Consider the following 21545-nt stretch of genomic DNA (forward strand, 5'->3'; position numbering starts at 1 on the left):
TTTTGGCTTTCAAATTTCTAAAAATTTCATTAGAAATAACATAATTAATGTCATTGCATTACAAACCTTTTGTGATGAGTTTAGTAATTTTTATGTTCTATAACATTTGCATGCTAAAAACCATCTAAATACTTCATTCGACTTGATTATTAAATGTATCGCCAGTATACAAGAAATTGTTATAGCTTTACGCATATTCCTAATAGTAAGACCTTTGGTTATCGGTAATTCGCTTGTCAAATGCTTCAAATTTCAATTCACTTGATAGATCATTATTAAATTTTCACTGGTGATTAGTAAAATTATCCTTTTAGATTCAATCATTTAGAATAAAATTATTTTGGAGTGTATGATTAATTATTTTTTTTTACTACTATACAACTAATATACACACTTTATGATTAATCATTTGAACTCTTCATTTTATGTTTAATACATGAGAAATTACTAAAGGTGCCCATATTATGACAAGTGTCAAGTGGTAATTTGGTAAGAACCCAAGGTATGTTATTCTTTACTTTGGCTATATATACACCATTTCTCCTTCTTCATAGTGCACATCATTCACTCATACAAACAAATCATGAAACTGACAAAAATGGCACCCTCCAAAAAACGTTCCCGCCTCACTTTGCCTTCCATTACTTGCGAAGGTGAGTCTTCAGCTAGCCAGCCACAACCCCTCCCTCTAACACTACCACTTCCTACACCTACGTCCCAAGCCCATCAAGAGTCTCCTATACCGCTTCCTATCCGACCACCTACAAATAGGAGGAGGTGCAAAAGACGACGACCTCGTCGGATACCGATAGCTGCTGGATTACCGGCTATCCGACCGAGAATTTGCTTCGTCAGAAGGGAGGAATCTCTAAGGCTCCCACAAGCCTTGATGATACCTAGCTTTGCACAAACACTATCTCGAAGAGTAAATGTTGATACTACGGGTACCCCTCTTGAATCTGATATGCGGATCTACCGTGGGGATGTCGATACTACTGACTCTGATGATGAACCTAATATCAGGAAACCCGAGCCTGATATTGATATGGATCTTCTTGAGCATCCAAGTATTGAAGAAGAAGTTCCGCGACATTCAATATTGGTGAAGAGCGAAGAACCAGGTGATCTTGGAGTTATGTATGAGATTGCTGACAATGAAACCTTCATGGGAATCTACAGAGACTACTCATTCAAGATAGACGTTCAACCTTATCAAATCAACTTGTTTAAGCTTGGTAACCACATTGCGCGCCATGCTACACCAGCAACTACGAGTGTTCAGACGGGGGATGTGTTGTTGGTCCATGGACTGGTATTTTTAATTTTTTTTTTTCAATGTTCTTTGATTACCACGGTTGTTTTTTTAAAATAATTTATTAATAAATTGCACCTAGCTACATTATGTCTTGTTATTTTATTATGATTATTTATTTTATTATGTGTTGGTTTGTTATTTCAATTAATTATCCCTAAATTCCATATTAGGTATTGTTATTTTATTATGTCTTGTTATTTTATTATGTCTTGGTTTTTTATTTTAGTTAGTTATTCCTAAAATTGCATATTAGGTGTTGTTATATTATTATGACTTGTTATTTTATTATGTGCTGATTTTGTATTTAAGTTAATTATCCCTAAATTGAATATTAGGTCTTGTTATATTATTATGACTTGTTATTTTATTATGTCTTGTTATTTTATTATGACTTGTTATTTTATTATGTCTTGGTTATTTATTATGATACTTTTTGATCTTGGTTATTTATTATGATACTTTTTGATATTATGTTTTAAAAATTGCACAACGCACCCTTTTAATAATTTTTTTATTTTTAAAAAATATGTAACTAAATTTAAAATATCATGAATAGAATGGAGACTTTGTTTCATGTTTCACCAAATTACTTGAATTTAAGAAATATCTCAAATTTCTATATCATATCATGTCATTATTGAAAATATTTGGCAGTGGGCCTTACTTGATGGCCCAATAACAATGTTAAGCTCAGCCCATAAAATATAGCCTTTTGAAATAAATTCAAATTTTTTCCTTTTGCTTTTCAAAATGCTAGTCCATACATAACATGTTTTTTTTTTCACTTAATACAACAATGAATTTAGCTTTACAAATGCTTTATATGACCAGGTGGGGGTAGTTAACCTCACAAGAATCAAAAAGTTTTGGATTGTTGATATCTCGAGGGATCCTATTGTACAGAGGGTGAAAGGTCGTATCCATACTTCCATGAATCGCGTGTTCTTCGTGTGGGCAAATAGGATTGGGGCTGACATGTCAAACATCAGACTTATGCATGAGAGGAAGTACTTAAAGCCAAGCCAGACCGTGAGCGATGCCGGAATTCGTAACAATGACAAGGTGGTGGCTTTCAACACAACTTATTAAGTTGGATGCGGACTAGGTCCACCCTTTTGGAACTGTAGAAGCAAATGATAACCTCATGGACTCCATTGACATCCACCTTCTTTTGATGTATTAAATGGTGGGTAGTATCCCTTGTAGGTTAGAAGTTGATAAGATGATTTGTAGTTTGATCTTAGTACACCCAACTTTTGATTAATTTGGATATGAACTTCTATAATATACTATGATGTAGATGGGATGTTACTCTTGATGTTTTTAAATTTAATTTTCCTATGGTGTTTGGTATTATTTTGGTTTTGTTTCAATAATTAGTTTTTAAAATTATTAGTTTGTTAAATTTTAACTGAAATTAGTTTTAAAATTTACAATTTTAAATGAAATTACAATGTTTTTGCTAACTATATATCATTTTTCATAAACGAAGTTTTGTTTTCATGAAGTAAATTTTAGAAGGGAGGTAATTGATCTCAAAATAATTGATGTTGTTAAGCATTACAAAAATTTTATAGGAACGTCTTATTTATTTACCATATTCGTTAATGGGGTAAGTTTGAGTTCCATTTAATATGGTTAGTTTGAGTTAAGAATATTGGTTTTTTATTATTTTTGTTATTGAAATACTTAAATATGGTTCAAAATACATTTGGGCCATTTTGTGAATTGAGTTTTAATAAAAACTTATAAAAGTTGGGCCCATTATCATTATGTCTTATGCTAAAAGCTATTAGGGCCATTACATTTGAAAACTTATAAAAGTTGGGCCCATTATGATTATGTCATATGGCTAATTGGAAAGCTATTAGGGCCATTACATTTGGGCCTTTTTGTAAAATGAGTTTAAATAAAAAAATTATAAAAGTTGAGCCCATTATGAGTATGACTAATTGGAGAGCTATTAGGGCCATTACATTTGGGCCATTTTGGGCCAACTTATAAAGGTTGGGCCGGGCCCATTATGATTATGTCATGGAAAGCTATTAAAGCTATTAGGGCCCATTATATATGCCCCATTATCTTAAACCCACCACCCTTCTTCTAAATTAGACCCTTATGCAAAAATGGCCCATATGGTAAATATGCCCCAATATCTTAAATCCACACTTCTTCTAAATTGGACCCTAAATGGCCCATATGCTAAATATGACCCATTACCTTAAATCCACCCTTCTTCTAAATTGGACCCTTATGCAAAAATGGCCCATATGCTAAATATGCCCAATTACCTTTTATGCAAAAATTTGCACATCTGCTAAATTGTTCATGCAAAACAAACAACATACAGAAGGCCCTCTAAAGGTAAGCCATACAAATTCAGGTCTTAAATTTTGGACCTAAGAACATAATATTCACAATTTCTAACAGTAGTCAAATAATGTTACATGATTTTGTTGAAATGAATGTCACCTATAATTTATTGTTACATAAAAGAATAAGGTTTCTCGTTAGTTGGCAAAAAGTTAAGCCTTGCAAACAACTTTTGTGGATTTCATCCTCCATTTGTCTCACGAGATGAATCTGCAGTAACAACAACATTTCAATACTCGCAATTGCCAAAATCGTAACACCACTACTACTAAATATATACCTTACCGTCTTTGACTTTTGGGAGGAAGTTGCTGACACGGAATCCAACACTGTGAACAAGTACTCAGAACACGAGACTGCTTTACAAACAACACAGATCCTGAACAATATGGGTGGCGAAAGATTTTCACCCAATGCATCAGCACCAACATCTAGTTCCCGATGCAGCTGAACATACCACCAAAATAAACTTCGATCCACACTAAAAAATGCTCCATAACAAATGTTACATAACTAATACAAAAATATACCTCTGATACAACCACAAGGACCAGGGACCCTTTGTCCTACATAAAACGCATAATGGATGACTGCGTCGCTGACACTGATTCACTCCCTCCGATGAAAGACACGACTTCTCGCTGGAAAAGGACGACGACAAAAAAAACAATGAAATCTGTGGAGCTCCAATGTAAACGGGGAAGTAACTCAAACCTAACTGCTTCACCTGTACAAGTCCTGGAAGGAACTCTCTTTGGTGCCAATTACAAGAAGAACCAGTTGCCCATTTCGAAAGCTTACATATAGAGTCAAAGTGATCAATAAACACGATGCAACAAAATACTACAATTACTACATACACATGACAAGCAATATTACATGTATGAATACCAGGGATGTTAGCAGGGACAAAGCATCTGTTGAGATCCACCTGTGAAGAACAAGGGGTCATAAATAAAGAAGTTCAACAATTTCAACTTTTGCGTACAATTTTCAGAACCGAGAACAAACCTAGCAAACACATCCATTAGGGGACTAGGTTGTGTTCCACCGTTTTCATGATAATTGTCGTAATACTCAGGTGAATGAACCCCAGATGTATGAGCCTCTGTTGGTGTTGCTGAAATGTTGTCAGAGTTATTATCATTGTTTATTCTACTACTGCAACATTTCTTAACTACCCTAGTGTCAACCAAATCAAGTTCATCTCCATCCATGTTGGAAAAACTAGGTGTGGATTCCTTTTCAACTTTCTTCTTCTTGTTGTATCGACGTCGTGCTCTACGTTTCGGAACATACGGCACATACAGAGAAGAAGCATCCTTGATTCCTGGTCCACTACTATCTCTGGCATCTTTTGGATGAGTCTCACCATATGCAACATCCAACACCTGTGCGACATGAACAAATGTCATTCTCAAGAGTAATTACAATATCCAAACATTTTAAAAATTAAGCACATTCCCACATTAACATACATACATTTACAAAAATTAAGCACTAACCAAACTATATTAATGGTAAGGACCACCCAAATTGAATATCACCTACCCCAATATGTCCAAAGTCTTCGGCCGTATTTGGACGATCTAGCTTGCTAGCAGCCCATATCTGTTTCATGTTCCACACCTTCAATCTAGGGAACACACCCCACCTAACCGGCTCCCTACGCAGCCTGTCAAGGTAGAAGACCTATTCAAGATGCAATTTCACTATCGTTAGTATCAACAAAAATTGTTCACATCAACCAAAAAATAAACTTGAAACACAAATTACGGGAGTTACCACTATAAAAATTACACATCCGCCACAACCACCAGCATAGCCTTCACGGTAAAACCGACGTGCAAATGACACGACACTAGCCATCAGCTTTTCTAGCACTAATTCACACCAATCATACTCAGCAGCTTGTACGGCACAACAAAGCGCAGGAACCAAATCAGAAGCCAACCGAGGAGACTGCGTTGGAGTTAATATCATCTCCAAAACAACTAACAGAAACAACGTCTTGAACTCTTCCTCCTCATGTACCTCCCACCGCCCTTCTAACCGCTCCAATACTTTTGAAGTCACCGGAATACCATTTAACGTGTACATCCTACCACCATGGTTTGATTTAGTCACCCATGTCTTCCCATACTGTTTCTGAATTTGCATCACCTTCTCCTTCATTTCTTTATTTAATGTTTTCCAAGTTGGTATTTCCTTGCCACCGTTGGGAAACCCCAAAACCCAATGAGCTTGATTAGGAGACAACTTCAAATGCAACCCATCATGAGCAATTAGTACCTTACCAAACGGATCAATTCGTGTCATTAGCCAGTATCCCAACTGCCTAGGAAGATACATCTCAACAAGATTTAATAGGCTCCCAAACCCCATTTCCCTAACCCATCCTTGTCGTTGCTCATCAAATGTTTGACATATCCGTCCAAAACTCTCAACCCGACAGTTGATATTGGGTTCCTGTTAATAAAACATCAACCTTAGGTTGCATCACAATAAACATTACAACATAAAAAAGGATCAAACAACTTTCTTACCCGCCTCCCAGGCTTACTCAATTCCTTAAGTACTTTGCCTTTGCGTTTTACGACTCCACCCATTGTCGAATTATCATCCTGTAAATAACAATGCATGCTTTAATGACAAACGATTCCAAATGTATCACAAACAATCACCGTCATTACATAGAATATTTAAGATACCTGAAACATTTCAGGGACCAATGGGTGTCGATCCTTCATCACCACAGCTTTCAACAACCTACCAAAAGGTATACAACAACTTATTACAAAAAATCAATGAACACATAACAATCACCACTGACATGCATATTGCATCTTCATCGACAAACAATCCAATGGAGTCAATAACAACACAACCCTATACCAAAGATGCATATTCCATCTTCAATGGCAATGAGTTTCTTAGATAACATACACATCAAAAATTCTGAAATGGAAATTATGAAATTCAGGTAATGAATGAACTTACTAACTTTATGTAGTAAGCTTACACATTTCGATTTTCACTACAATTTACAAATATACCAAACAACAATAGGGCATTCATAACATTCATAAATGTTAACAATAAAACCGATTCTAGCAATGACTAGGAATTGAGGTTACTCATCAAATCAATGTCATCAAATTAACTCATCCAATTAACTACACACTTTAGGAATAGAAGTTACTCATCAAATTTACTCATCAACTCCATTTCGATTTTCACTACAATTTACAAATATACGAAACAACAATAGGGCATTCATAACATTCATAAATGTTAACAACAAAACCAATTCTAGCAATGGCTACGAATTGAGGTTACTCATCAAATCAATGTCATCAAATTAACTCATCCAATTAACTTCACACTTTAGGAATTCAAGTTACTCATCAAATTTACTCATCAAATCAATTAACACCAACACAGGTACATCAACAACTGACCTTCAATAACCACGATTTGGAGCTCGCAGACCCGGAAATTGGCCAACACCAACGACTTGGAACTCACGCAGCTACCACCAAGCTCCCCCTGTAATTCAGATTCTCGCGACAACACCCGAATTCAAAATCTCACCCACTATGTTACTTGCATTCACACTATCTTTGTTGAATTCGAAAACCGAAAACAAACCCTAACTTTTCTCACCTCAAAAATAACGTTAACGGATGAAAACTCATCCATTAATGTCAAATAAGCTTTTGACATTTTTACCCCTAGCTTAAATGACCGAAATTACATCCGTGGCCCTTGAGTTACATTTTTTGTTACTCAGGATGAGTAACTTGTATTTCCCCTTAAACTTTAATCAAACATTTTTTACGTGAAAATAATCGAAATATACAAATCGAGGCATTTAATTATTTTGCATATAAATCGAGACATTTTTTTAAGTTGTTTTTTTTTGCTCATTTCAAACTTAAACTTGAACCTTAAGCCTGTTAAGGGCTAAAAGTCTAAAACATCCGATCAAAACCTTAACCGATCAATTTTGTTTTTGACACCGAAATCAAAGATTACATATTATATTTGATGGAGTATTATGATAGAAAATAAGTTGAAAGTATAGTGGTACGACCGGTACCATTTAGAACAAAACTTTAAAATGGGTACTAAATGGAAAAATCCAAACTACAACAAACCTACAAAGATACGAATCAAAAGTGAATTCTCGCTTAACACATTCTACTATAAATTTTTTTTAGTTGCAACACTTGCTCTTAGGTCGGATTTTTTTGGGTCAAGTCAATCTATCGATAGGTTTTACACCTCCTCAATATAAGTCCAACCCGACGGTGACTAGAATTATTGGGTCGGGTCTCACAATAATGTCTTAGGTCAAATCACAAACGGGTCGGATCCAATCCTACAAATCTACGTTCACTACACTAAAACCCCAACTTTAAACCCTCAAACTCAAACCTCTCTCTTTCTCTTTCTTCAGCCGTTTTCCCCAAAATCTCAGAAGCTCAACAATGGAGTCAATTGCGCCGCCATTGAAGGTCTCAATTCAAGCTATTCAAAAAGCTGTTGATGCTCTCCTCAAATGGAAATCCTCTGTTTCCGATTCTGAAAAACCCCAACTCCTTCCTTCCGATGAATTCCTTTATTTAGTTCTAACCCTCAACAAAATCCCACCTAAAAACCGCACTAACGCCCACAAAATCGCTCTTCCAAACGCCCTTTACACCCCAGAAAGCTCTGAGTTTTGCCTCTTTGTTCATGACAGCGTTTCCAAAACCGCTAAACTGAAGGTTGAAGAAGGTGGGGTTCCTGTTTCCAAGGTGATTAAGCTCTCAAAGTTGAAGAAGGATTACAAAGCGTTTGAGCAGAAGAGGAAGCTTTGTGATTCATTTGACTTGTTTTTTGCTGATAAGAGGATTATCCCACTTTTACCCAATGCAATTGGGAAGCAATTTTACAAGAAGAAGAAGATTCCAGTGCCAATTGAGTTGGGTAGAGGTAATTGGAAGGAACAGATTGAAAGGGTTTGTAGTTCTGCAATGTTGTATTTGAGTACAGGAACTTGCAGTGTGATTAAGGTGGCGAAAGGCTCGATGTCGAGGGATGAGATCGTTGCGAATGTGGTTGCTGCGGTTAATGGGGTTGCCGAGACAGTGCCGAAGAAATGGGGCAATGTGAGGGCTTTTCATTTGAAGTTTTCGGAATCATTGGCATTGCCGGTTTATCAGAAGGTGCCAGATTTGGGGATGAAGATTAGTGGTTTGATTGCGGTGAAGGATGCTAATGATGATGAAAAGGCGGTCGTTTCGAAGAAAAGGAAGGAGAAGTTGAAGGAGAAGGTGAGTAGGAAGAAGGGGAGGATTCATGAGGTGAGGTATATGGATAGTGTTGAGTCTGGTGGGATGGTAGGGGGAGATGAATCGGGGAGCGAAGTCGATGATGATGTAGAGGAGGAGGAGGAGGTAATGCCGGTTGAGGATGTTGAACTGAGTGGTGAGGAAGTTGCTGGAAAGAAGAGGAAGAAGGGTGATAAAAAGGAGGTGAAGAAAGTTGCAAAGGTGAAGAAAGGAGTCAAGGGTTTGAAGGAGAAGAAGGATAAGCTTTCGTCGAAATCATCAGAGAAGAAATCGAAGAAAATCAAGGTTTAGGTATGATAATTTACTATATTCTGCAAATTGATCATTCTGTTCTTGTTTGAGCTAAGTTTGATTATCAAATACTGATGATATCAAAGAGTTTTTAGCCTCAATTTTGATGTTCTAAGTGGGTTAGATAGGTTTTCTCTATATTTGTTGTCATTTATTCATCTGGTTTATCAGATTGGCATATGTTTTGGTTAATTTACAATGTTGTAACAGCTAAAAAAACAACTATTTGAGGAATTCAAATGTTTAAAAGTTTGTCAATCTCATCTTCAAGATTCAACTATTTACAGCTAAAAGAACAACTATTTGACTGTGCACCATCTGTAGCTTCTTGACAGCCAGCTGATTGTAGCTTGCTTCACTGTGTTGTTGAGGGGGTATGTATAATTCCGATTGGTAGTGGTTATTTATGTTTTCTAATGATGTTATTGAAGTAAGTTAAGAGTGTATAGTTTAGCTTCTTGATGACTGTAGATGGTTGGCTATTCTAGAATATTTTGGGAAATTTCTGCTGTTGTTTATGGGGTGTGTACATGAATGAAAGTCAGCTTGAAGTTGATGTCATAACCTTGCTAATTTGCTATGAAATTGCACTAAATTAGTCAAGCTTTTTTACACGTCTCTAAGTCAGCTGAACCACTCTGTGCTCTTATGCTGATGTTTCCAATTTTCGACTAAGAAGGGAGGATGCTCTTGAATTTACTCTCCGTATGGAAGTTGTTATGTTCTTGTTAGATGTACTTGAGCAGAGAGCTATCTTGGCTCTGAACTTTTGTGTTTCTTGGAGTTGGACGAAATTCATGATAATGTATGTTAACCAAAAGAAAATGAAGTAATCCCCTCAAGTGCTACTCTCAACTTTTTTATTCATCATAGTACAATACAATGGATGGGGGACTCTCGGTGTGTTGAGTTTATTTATCTTCAGGCCATGGTGGGTAAATATTGATTGGAATTTGGCTGGGAGCTGGAAGCCAAATAGAGACACAATGGGAAGTTGATCTGATAGGTTAAGCTGGCAAAGTCGTCTAACCGATTTATCATTTATGAATTATAAATTTTTGGTGTATATAATTTTTAACTCTGATTTGGAAACTGTTTAGTTGTCACCAACTTGCTGAGGAATAAATTAGAGAAATAAGATATGTGTCTTCTGTTATTGTTTATCTTATTGATAAGATCACTTCAATAATCAACTCTGCTGTAGATAATTTAAGCATGGCTTACTGCTTTAAAAATCTGTAATATGTATGACTGCCAGACTAAGGTGATTTGAAATTATATAATAATTGAATCAATACATTTTATTAACCTATATATTTTTGAAATAGAAATATCTTAATCATATAATTGAAAGAACTATTTTCATTTTTTTGATAGAGCTTTCTAATTTCAGGAAATTCATTTGGTGAAACTACTAATTCCTCAAAACAAAGCTTAACATTCAAAGGTATGCTTTCAATAATTTTTTTTTTTTTTTTTAAAAAATCTTCATGTCTCTGGTCTCCCTGATGGAGAAGCAGTAGAAGGGGTGCAACTGTGGAGTTGTGCCCAGAGGGAAAACTTATTTTGTAATTATTTCAATTGAAATTCTGCAACATCTTGTAGAAGTCTGGATTGTAAATGACTTTAAATCTACCAAACATTTCCTGTCATTATATTTCAAATCCTTTTTTCTTTAATTTCATTTCTGAAAAGATTATTCTTTATTCCTATCATTTGAAATTTTGAACCATAAAGAAAGTATTGAGTGATATTTGGCAGTCGTATAGGCACCACCACATCTCACAGTCCTTTTTATCTATGCCCGAGTATCAAAGACTGGTCCATTCCATAGTATATTAGTGTTTGCGCAAGTGTCCCAAAATATTGTAACCATATTTGCATCTGATTTTTGAAATAGAGCAGTGCAAACTGAACGATTACATCTGCAGTGATATGTTTTGATTAATGTATTCGAGGGTGTGTTGTAATATCCAATTGGGTCCCTTTATGAATATGCTTGGTGGTTGCTTTATTGGGGGAGGAGGTTAGGTCGATGTTAACTCAAGCTAGGTCTGTTTCCTCTGTGCAAATGAATGTTGGGAGAGAATCCCTAATTTTGTGATGCTTGACCTGTACCATTGTTTTTTTAATCTGTTTGGGTTAGTTAAGGCCCTACTATGTTCCACTTTGAGAGTATTTTGATTTTGTACTATGTAATGTAGTTGAATGATTGAGGGTTCCTGTAGTATTAGTTTTTAAGAAAAAGTTGAAGATTGTCAAGGAGAATTGATCAAGAAGAATCTGAAGGATTGAGTATTCTTCCAATTAAAAAACGAGATACATTTGTGGATGTCATTGATCAGAGGGAAATTCTAATTTGTTGGTTGCTGAATTGTTTAAAATGACCAAACGCAGATTATTATGCTGTTTGTGGTGTACCAATATATGGGCACATGAAGAAGACTTATCTATCTTACCTATTAAATAGTAAAAGTAATTCTGTGTTTTTCTGTACAGGATGTAAAAAATGTGTTTAAATTTTTCTTATTAAGGGTTATCTTCCATTTTGGTAATTGTGTGGACTGATGGTTTTTTGGTGAAGGCACAAATTTTCGCCACACCATGTACCCACAGTATAAGAGCAACCGTGGTCCTACACCAGATACTGTGGTTCAAGGGCTTCAGTATCTAAAAGCGTCCATCAAGGCTATGTCAATTAAAGTAATTGAGGTAACCAAATTAATGTTGCAGCTGTAGACCAAATATGTGGCCATTCTGTCAGTAAAAGGAATTTGAGGGGTCAAATAAAAAGGTTGTTAGAACTTGCCCTCCTATTTTTTTTCTGAACTGAGTATCCCATTCCTGTTATGATATCCTCAATTCTCTCAAGCAACTCTATGTGCGAAAGATTGGAAGTGAATCTGATCTTCTTTTTGGAGACATCCTGCAAACAGTTAACTAGCAACCATTAGCTCCTATTTACTAAGTTTCTTTTGTATATACTGTCTTCACATTAGAGTTAGAGTTAGAATGATGACATTCCAATTAGCTGAAATGCATTGATGTGTTTAGGAAGGCCAGGACTTTTCTCTCCATCAGACTGATTTATAACAAGTTTAAATAACAAACAGCAAGCTATTAGCATCTTTAATGGAAATGTAATATTTTATGGGAATGCAAATGAAAGAAAGGGATATCAATCATTACCTCAACATTTATCAGATTGGCATATGTTATGTTCATTTTTTGTTAAAAAAGAATTACTTATAGTGGCTAAAAATTTGATTGAGGTAGTATCAAGGTTAAAGTTATGATGTGAATATTAGCTTATGGGTAGTGTTACATTAATATTCAAAGGTATGCTTTTAATGTATATTTTTTTTAAAAATCTTTGTGTCTCTGAGTCTCCCCGACGCATCAGCAGTGAAAGGGGTGCGACTGTGCAACTGTGCTAGGAGGGAAAATCTAATTACTCCGTACTAACTATGGTAATTGAGATTTTGCGACATCTTGTTGGAATTGGATTGTAGATGACTTTGAATGTACCAAACATTTCTGTTAATATTTTTCAAATCCTTTTTTCTTTCATTTCATTTCATTTCTGATAGTACTATTCTTTACTCCTATCATTTGAAGCTTTGAACCAGAAAGAAAGTTAGTATTGAGTAATATTTTAGCAACCGTATAAGCACCACAACACCTCACAGTCCTTTTTAATTTTTTATATCCCTGAGTATAGACTGGTCCCTTCTATAGCATATTAGTGCTTGCGCTAGTGTCCCAAAATATTGTAACTGACTTTGCATCTGATTATTAAAATAGAGCAGTGCAAACTGAACGATTGCATCTGCAGTGATATGTTTTGATTAATGTATTTGAGCGTGTGTTGTAATATCCAGTTGAGTAATACTATCAGCAGTGAAGATTAAACGAATAAGTTGTATGGTGTGACACTGGAATATTGCCGGTTTCAAGTTGAAGTGGTGAACTAATACTACTTCATGACCCCTGATCCCCTTCAAATGATTGTTTGGAAAATTTCAGTACTTTGATATATCTCTGACTTATTGCGAATCCTGTTATGTCTTGCTAAGTTATATTGCATTATGGGTCATATTAGCTGCTCTTCATAATCAAAATCTTGTAGTCCTTGTAGTATCTACATTTTGCTATTATAATGTATCTATGCATCAGATTAATGAAAGAAAGACTAACAAGTAACAAGTCTAACAACTTGGATTGGTTTTATTTTATTGGGAAGCTTGATTTTTCTAAGTAAACTGTCTATGTACTTTTTAGTTTTCTAAGTTTTAAATGAGGTCTTGCCTAATTCTTGAATTATGCTGATGAATTTTCAACATTGATTTTTCTATCAGGTGGGTTCCAAGGAACACAAGTGATTTCAACCTTCATTCATATGCAACCATCCTTAAAGCTCATATGGCTTCTCTTAAGAAACGGGAAAGGAAGAACAAACGAAAGGCGGCTGATTCAGATTAGAAAGCAGGAGGTTCAAAGAAGGTTGCTTCTTCTAAGTGATTTTTTTCGATCTTTTGAACAAGACTGTTTTGCTTCCCCTAATATACAGCTCGAAATTTTTGAAAAGAGAAGAATTTGCTATCTATCTCATAAATTTGCTCCACCCCTTTGAATTATGTATACCTTGTTTTGGTGAGCCTAACTGAGCTTGTTATAAATGACATGGGGGTAAAAATCGAAATTCTTTGTACCTCGTGTTGCAGGCTTGCAATCTCCTGGTTTAAATTATCATTCGTTATTTCAGTAATTTCTTTTCGAGGATTTATCTATTGAACAACTTAATAGTCTTTTCACACAACTAATCTAATTGAAATTTCTTCCAGTACAAATACGTCGCAAATGTTGCACTTGTATTTATTGACTGCAGTTCAATTTGACTGTTTTTGGATCATCTATAGACTGTAACTGATGAAGAACAATGAATTGAAGCATCTAGGCCATTCTGGCTCGAAGGCATATGGCCATATGGGTGTGCTTATACCGTCAATCTTATTCTATTGAGTCGGGTCATTTTCGTGCTTGAATTCTTCTGGAGGAGAAGAAAGTCAAGCAACTAGCTTGCAATCTTGACAATAGGGGTCCATATATTTGAAAATTAGAGGATGCTTAAGTAAGGCATCAGCCTAAGTAACGTGTTTGCATTCTTACTATTTAAAAGTATATATTGAGATGAATCTAATATTCTTATATGATTTCACTTGAGCAAAAGTTATTAGTCAAATTACTACATGGAATGAATTAGATTGAATAAATTTTTTGATTCGTTTAAACCGTATACCATCTTTAGTAAATCACATCGGATATTTTAGTATGATGAGAACTAATTCATTCTAAATTGCCTACCAACGGTGTTGGACTTGTAGACTAGTGATAAAAAAAGAAAAGTTTTTTCTAACTTTGAAGACAGAGTTCAATCATCAGAATGGACACTTCTAAAATGGAGATATCCTTACCTTTTCTTCTAATTTTAAAATGTCTAGTCCACTAACTTGGAGTAGATTTGAGTTGGATTGTAAGAGGTTTGGATTACAACAATCTCATATACTATTTGCGTAAGTCATGTATTTTCTATATTTGTAATCTCATATGCTTTTGTTGTAATCTCATAAGTTATGAGTTGGAATGTGAGATGTTGAAATACAACAATCTCATATATTTGTAATTAACTTTATTTATACTCTTTAATGTAAATTTTAAATAGCATGATGTGCATTGATCATATATTATTGTACTAATTGGATGTTAGTGTAATGGTGGTTGTGACTATATTTGGTAGGGAAGACTCGTGTTTGATCCCCCACAACAACAATTGGGAGTGAAATATGTTATTGTGAATCACGTATAATATGCTTTTTTGCTTTTATTTTATTTTATTATTATTATTATTATTATTATTATTATTATTATTATTAACGAATTTGTTCTTAGAGATGCGTCTGCACCTAAAGTGTACAACTGAAGTTAAAAGAGAACTAATTTTCAACTTTGATGTTATATAACAAGAGTCGTTAACTCTCAATGAACAACAGATTTTTAATTAAACTTCATATGTGATTTGTGACATATTTAACCCCACATGACTTCCCTTAAGAAAGGGGAAACTAGGAAATGAAGGACAAAAGAATGGCTGCTCGTCAAACAAGAAGCAAATAAAGAGGTTCAAATAAAGAGGATGACTTATTTTGAAGTGATAATTGTTATTTTCGAATAGGCAATGTGAAATCCAAGTTATGCATTTTCTCAGTTATTTTTTAGTTAAAATGCTTCTTCTGTCACATCTGCCAAGACACAATTTTAATGACTAATATATCTAATCATCAACATGTAAAAATGATAAAAGTTAAAGTATAATGAATTTATACTTTGGTATGATACTAACAAGATCTCATATGGTTGTCTTAATAACTTTATTCACAAAAGCTTCAAATTAGAGTTTGTAATTAGTGTTAAAAGCCAAAACGTGTCAACTAAAGAAGAATAACAAAGTATTTGAGAAATTCCCCATATCCCTTTCAAGTATATATGTAAATACCTACGCGAGTAAGCTTGCAGCCTTGCACCATGTAAATTAGAGTTTGTGATTAGTGTTAAAAGTTGAATTTTTTTGATGCGAGTAGGCTTGCACCATACAAGTATAAGATTTCAATTCCATGCTTTGATAATAATTTTTTTTTTTTTTTGGTGGATTAACAGTACACAAGCCTGCATTGGAGGAGAGTTATCTAAGCCTAAATTATACGAAGTACGTACATTTTTCACAATCGATTTATTCTAAGTTGGTATTTCATTTATTCTAAGAATAAGAATAAATTAACAATCGATTTTACATTTTGCGTATATTCAGCTCAGCCTAAGAGATATGAATGGACAAAATTCACCAAAATATCTTGATATGTATAGTCTATAACCTATAGATGATAAACTTGTTCTAAGCATCAAAGGTCAATGATTTTGACTTCAATTTCATTTTTATATATAAAACAAGTATGAAGTATCATTTTAGCATTTTGCGGTGAAATGGAAAAGTACAAGTAGCTTAAGTAACATATAGCAGCCTAAGTAACGTGTTACCACTTGAGTCAACTATTAATTACATTATTTATGTACTACTGTATTGTATTAAGTCTATAATACAAATATAATAATATCCAATATTAGCGAAAATCCTTTATTATTGCATAATGATTGAAGGCATCATAAGTATTCGTAACATAGAACATTATATGAGAGCTTGTTATATACATCCAGATGTACGGTATAAGTTATGGGTTTTGGAATCAAAAGTTATGGGTTTCGAAAAATCAGGCTTTTTGCAGGAGTGGAATCGGTTTCGATTCCACTGATTCTATGAGCGATTCTATAACATAACGATTCTACCAATGATTTACATCGTTAAAGGTGAATTGGGATCGTAGAATCGTACGATCCGAATCGCAATTTTAATAATATTGCGTACACCCATGTGTGTTTTGTTCTCATTTTGATGATTGTTTTTATTTAATCATCAAATGAAGAACAAACACTAAGCTTGAGTTAGTTGGGTGTACAATACACCTGGGTATATATAACAAATTTTACATTAGAGAGACGATATTAGTGTGGCATCAAATCCTTAAATAGTTCATAAGCTCATTATATGGATCTACATTACTTCCTTCGAACAGAAGGAATTCATAAGAAATCGTCAATATAAACAGCTGTGCAACCTTTAGCTTTAGCTTTAGACAAACATAGGCTATCATGTTTTATTTAATACATAAACATGGACTATCATGTATTAATGAGTCAAAGATAAAAATACGGTGGAGACAAACCAAACATAAGATAATATCATATCAAAGAAATATGAAACATTATTGCCGTGAGCAAGATGGAAAAGTTAACGATAGCTACTGCGATCAGACTAAGGCAGCACAATACCCTTGCGCGCCAGGGAAGAAGTACTTCGGCAGAGGACCTCTTCAACTGTCGTGGAACTACAACTACGGTGCTGCAGGAAAGGCGCTTAACTTTAATGGACTCGAAAACCCTGAGAAGGTGGCTACTGATGTAGATACAGCCTTTAAGGCTGCAATGTGGTACTATAAGATCAAGCTCAAGCTAATGATCGTATTCAGTTTTTTAACAAGTATTGTGCTGATTTTGGGGTTAATCCTGGTGATAATCTTTCATGTTAATTGGACTAGTATTTCAACATTATATTCTTGTTGCAATAATAATAATAATGTATTTTGTTTTCGAATAAAATCATAATAGTAAATTGTAATAAGAGATGTTCTAATGGCTGGTTACGCTGCTAAGAACGATCAATAAATATATATTTGGGTGGCAATTTTCCTTCTTTAATTTGGTGTAAGAAATTCCGATCCCTCTCGTCTTTAACAGCTTCCTTCTCCCGTGTAGCCAATACAACCAAAAGGCGACTATAAGAGAAAACAATTATGCTATCACCAACACCTAGACGACCATGAATACGAGTAATTAATCCGAGTGTCATCTAAATCAACTCAATAAGCTACAACTCAATGATGTAGTGCAAGAAAGCCGCTTAAAGTAAAAGGTAATGAAAAATTCAAATCAAGAAAAATGTGTAACTATGAATTTATCTTATGAAGAGCACATAATGATTGTAATTGCTATGCTTCTGATCTTATGATCAACACACGGATCGTTGTAGCTTGTGCCATGCCACATTCTATCACGCACTGTCATAATTGATAGTGATACCTCCAGCTCTTCACTTGTGAAGCCAAACTTGGATAAATTGAACACCATCCATGCGTAGAAGGGGCCTAAAAACTAGTTGAGCTTATTAACAAGTGCTTATGAATATACTTGTTAAAAAAAATCCTCCTTCCGTCGATAATTTATTACTCACATAATAGAGAGAAAGTGGACATTAATAAAGAGATGGAGGGTGTAATAAAATAAAGGAAATTTTGATAATTACCACCTACTATGCTTTTCATTTTAGCAATTACCACCTGCTATTCTTAGGGGATTGTATTTTTCTTTGTCTATTTGTACATAAACAAAGTATATTTTAACAATGGAAAATGCTATATGTAGCTCTAAGGGATATGTATAAGAAGCTAAAAAGGGAAAGTATTAATGAAATATATTCATTAATTACAATGATTTGCGCATGATTTTGTCATGCATTTTTATATTTATACCAAAAAAGGAAAGATATAAAATCAGGCCCGTTTCTGAGATTTTGGTGGCCTATGGGCGAACTTGTAATATGAGGCCCTAATTAAAAAAGTGATGTTAACATTTTGAATTTTAAAGGTATGCAAGAACAAAAAAAATATATATAATAATTAGGAAAATTTGATTCTAATAATCCAACCTTTGCGCGATCTTTTTTTATAATCCGACCTTTTGATTATTCTACAATAATCCCACCTTTACACCCCATTCTATTCTATTAGGCCAAACGGATTATCAACTTACAATAGCAAGTCACCTTGCCATGTATCAAAATTTGATTAGTCCAAATTTAATTTTACATTTAAAAAAAAAACATTTTTGAATTTTATTTTTATTTTTTTCCTCATTCCTTCCTCCATAATTTCCAGCCAGCAACCACCCAACTTCCCTTTCCTTCCCATCCTCTTCTCTTTCCGGCCACCCCACCACTAGTCCACTACCCACCTCCCTTCCCCGTACCCCTCACCATTTTCCCTCATTTCTTGATGTCACCCACCCCTTGAAATCCCCACCTCAATCCACAACTTAAAACCCAGAAAAAAACAACCACCCACCTCTGTCAAAGCTCCGTCGAAAGCTCAAAACCCAGAAAAAAAAACCACCCACATTCGTCGAAAGCTCGAAACCCATAAACCAACCTACCTTTCCTCAAAATCCAGCCAAAAATGGTAGATCCTCCGGCACCCGCTCTGATAAACGTTCGTTCAAATATATAAATGTCTTTTAGGAAGAATTTGAGGTGGGTTTTTGCAGAATTATAGAATTGGATGATGGGTTTTGGAGCTTGAGTTCCATAGAAATGGAGGTTGAGAGGAATCAGGAAAGAGAGACATTGCTGTTAATGGCAGATTTTTGAGTTTTAGGGGAAATGAGGACAACAATTAGGAGAGAGAAAGTGGTTTTGAAATCGAAATCAGAGGTTGAGTTGAGGGGTAATGGTGGTAATGGAGGGAGTGAGAATGAAGATGATGATGGAATCGAGCTTTCATGGTGGTTGTTGTTGGTATTTTTGTCGATTATTGATTTTAATGGTGGTAGGAGGAAGGTGGCTAAGGGGGTGGTCGGAATGGAAATAAATGGGAAGGGGAGGCAGGAAGGTGGGGGTGGTCGGGGAAGGGGAAAGTGGGTGTCCGGAGAAGAATTACTTATATTTATTTTATTAAAAAAAATCCTTAATTGTTACAAAAAATGAAAATAAAAAAAAATTACCTGAACATTAGGTAGTAGGTCAACTTGGCCTAATAGAATAGAATGGGGTGTAAAGGTGGGACTATTGTAGAATAATCAAAAGGTCGGATTATTAAAAAAAGATCACGCAAAGGTTGGATTATTAGAATCAAATTTTCCTAATAATTATGATTTAATGTAGAGTAGTTTAATTTCTAATTTTCATTATTAAAAAAAAAAGTCATTTATTTCCCAACTCAATTAGCATCCATCATAGTATGTATATACATCAAACACAAAACTTACATCAAGATAAAATTATTCAAGATAAAGTTGTTTAATGGAGTACAACTTAACTCTTAACCAATATTCAAAAAATTACATATGCAACTAATTTAAAACCATAACAGCAAAACCAGGGCCGTTTCTGAGATTTCGGAGGCGCAGGGCGAACTAATATATTGGGGCCCTATAAACATAAGTGCATAACAATAATTTTGTTTAATACTTGTATTTAAAGAAAAATTCTTTTTAACATGAGTATTTTGAACAAATTGTCTAATCTAGTTTATCTATTTAGAAAGAAAAGCTTATAAAAATCCAATTACTACCTCCATTAAATTAAATTACTAAAAAATTTTGACATTTTGGAATATGTTTCCAATTTGGTTAAAAATTATTTACCATAAATTCTCATTATTGTATACTTTTAAATATAATAATGTGGCATCTTGTTAGACGTGTCTCTATTTATATTTTTCAAATATTGAATTATAATAATTTTTTCACGTATAAAATTAGATAATGAATGGTTTAATATCGCTATAGAGTCTGTTAAATAGTAAGTGTACAAAACTTTCGGAAACGAAGGTCTGTACTATATCATTAGTGTAAATGGAATATAATACACGAATTCATGAAATAGAAGAAATCATTCACTCTATGTAGATACGTTAATAGATTAAAAATATGTTGAGAATCTATTACGAGAATCTTTTTTAAATTTACTATATTACCAATATTTGGGTGCAACTATATTAAAAATAAAGAAAGTTAAGTATACTAGCTACGATAGTAAAATGTCTTTCAAAAAAAAAATATACGATATTAAAATAATTAACTTACCAAATTAGTATATGAAAAGAACTACAATTAATTTATGGCTTAAGTTATAAAGTTCAAATATTTAGAAAATATGTTGTAGTTGTCCGTATTTAATTTTTATGGGTCTTACTTAGAGATGGGTTTAAAGTAATAAAGAGAGAAAAAGGAAAAAAAAAATGTGGCAATTTGAAGCTCGAACCCGTGACATCAGGGGAATGTGTGGATTCACAAAATGTTTTTACCACTAAGCTACACTAACATGTAATAGTAATATGAGGATCCAATATTATTTATAACATTAAAAATTCTCTGTTTGGGGGCCCTGGGCAGCCGCCCCGGTTGCCCCGGCTCAGATACGGGCCTGAGCAAAACCCACCAAAAATTCGTGGCAAACTAGCATAAAAACAATGAATACAAGAAAAATAGAAAAAATGTAGAATTTACTATAAACACCCCTAAAAATAAATTAGGGACAAATTAAAAATAACCTTTAAGAGATCACTATCATGATTAACTTAAAGCTTTTCTCAACAAAAAAAATCATACGAGTATAATCTTTTTCGTCATTCTCGTCAACATTCTCCATTATTGTTTTAGCCTTGTTAACACCATTATATGTACAAGTATATAGAGAATCACTTTCTTTCTCTTTCCCCTCCTAATAAATTTCATTGAATAAGGTTTAAATTGAGAAAGAATTTTATTTTATGAGAATTGAACCT

At 34.2% G+C, this 21545-nt stretch overlaps 1 protein-coding gene and 1 pseudogene across 4 annotated transcripts; both read left to right on the forward strand.

Annotated features, from left to right (window-relative positions):
• Positions 1 to 8121: 8121 nt before the first annotated feature.
• On the forward strand, positions 8122 to 14140 carry LOC145608146 (uncharacterized). 4 transcript variants are annotated; one of them, XR_014105735.1, is made up of 4 exons: positions 8122 to 9318; positions 10712 to 10765; positions 11903 to 12030; positions 13677 to 14140. XR_014105735.1 is itself a non-coding variant. In XM_081663756.1 (2 exons), exon 1 carries the CDS (start codon positions 8182 to 8184, stop codon positions 9316 to 9318), a length of 1137 nt encoding a protein of 378 aa, XP_081519882.1. In that variant the 5' UTR covers positions 8122 to 8181; the 3' UTR covers positions 13677 to 14137. The 4 variants fall into 4 exon arrangements, 1 of the variants encoding a protein (XP_081519882.1); XR_014105737.1 differs by lacking the exon at positions 10712 to 10765; XR_014105734.1 differs by lacking the exon at positions 11903 to 12030 and having other exon boundaries at positions 13677 to 14138.
• Positions 14141 to 17184: 3044 nt separating this feature from the next.
• LOC145607331 (acidic endochitinase SP2 pseudogene) lies at positions 17185 to 19408 on the forward strand (annotated as a pseudogene).
• The last annotated feature ends 2137 nt before the right edge of the window (positions 19409 to 21545 follow it).

The sequence above is a fragment of the Chenopodium album genome, chromosome 23, assembly GCF_948465745.1.
Source record: "Chenopodium album chromosome 23, dcCheAlbu1.1, whole genome shotgun sequence".
Lineage (NCBI taxonomy): Eukaryota > Viridiplantae > Streptophyta > Magnoliopsida > Caryophyllales > Amaranthaceae > Chenopodium > Chenopodium album.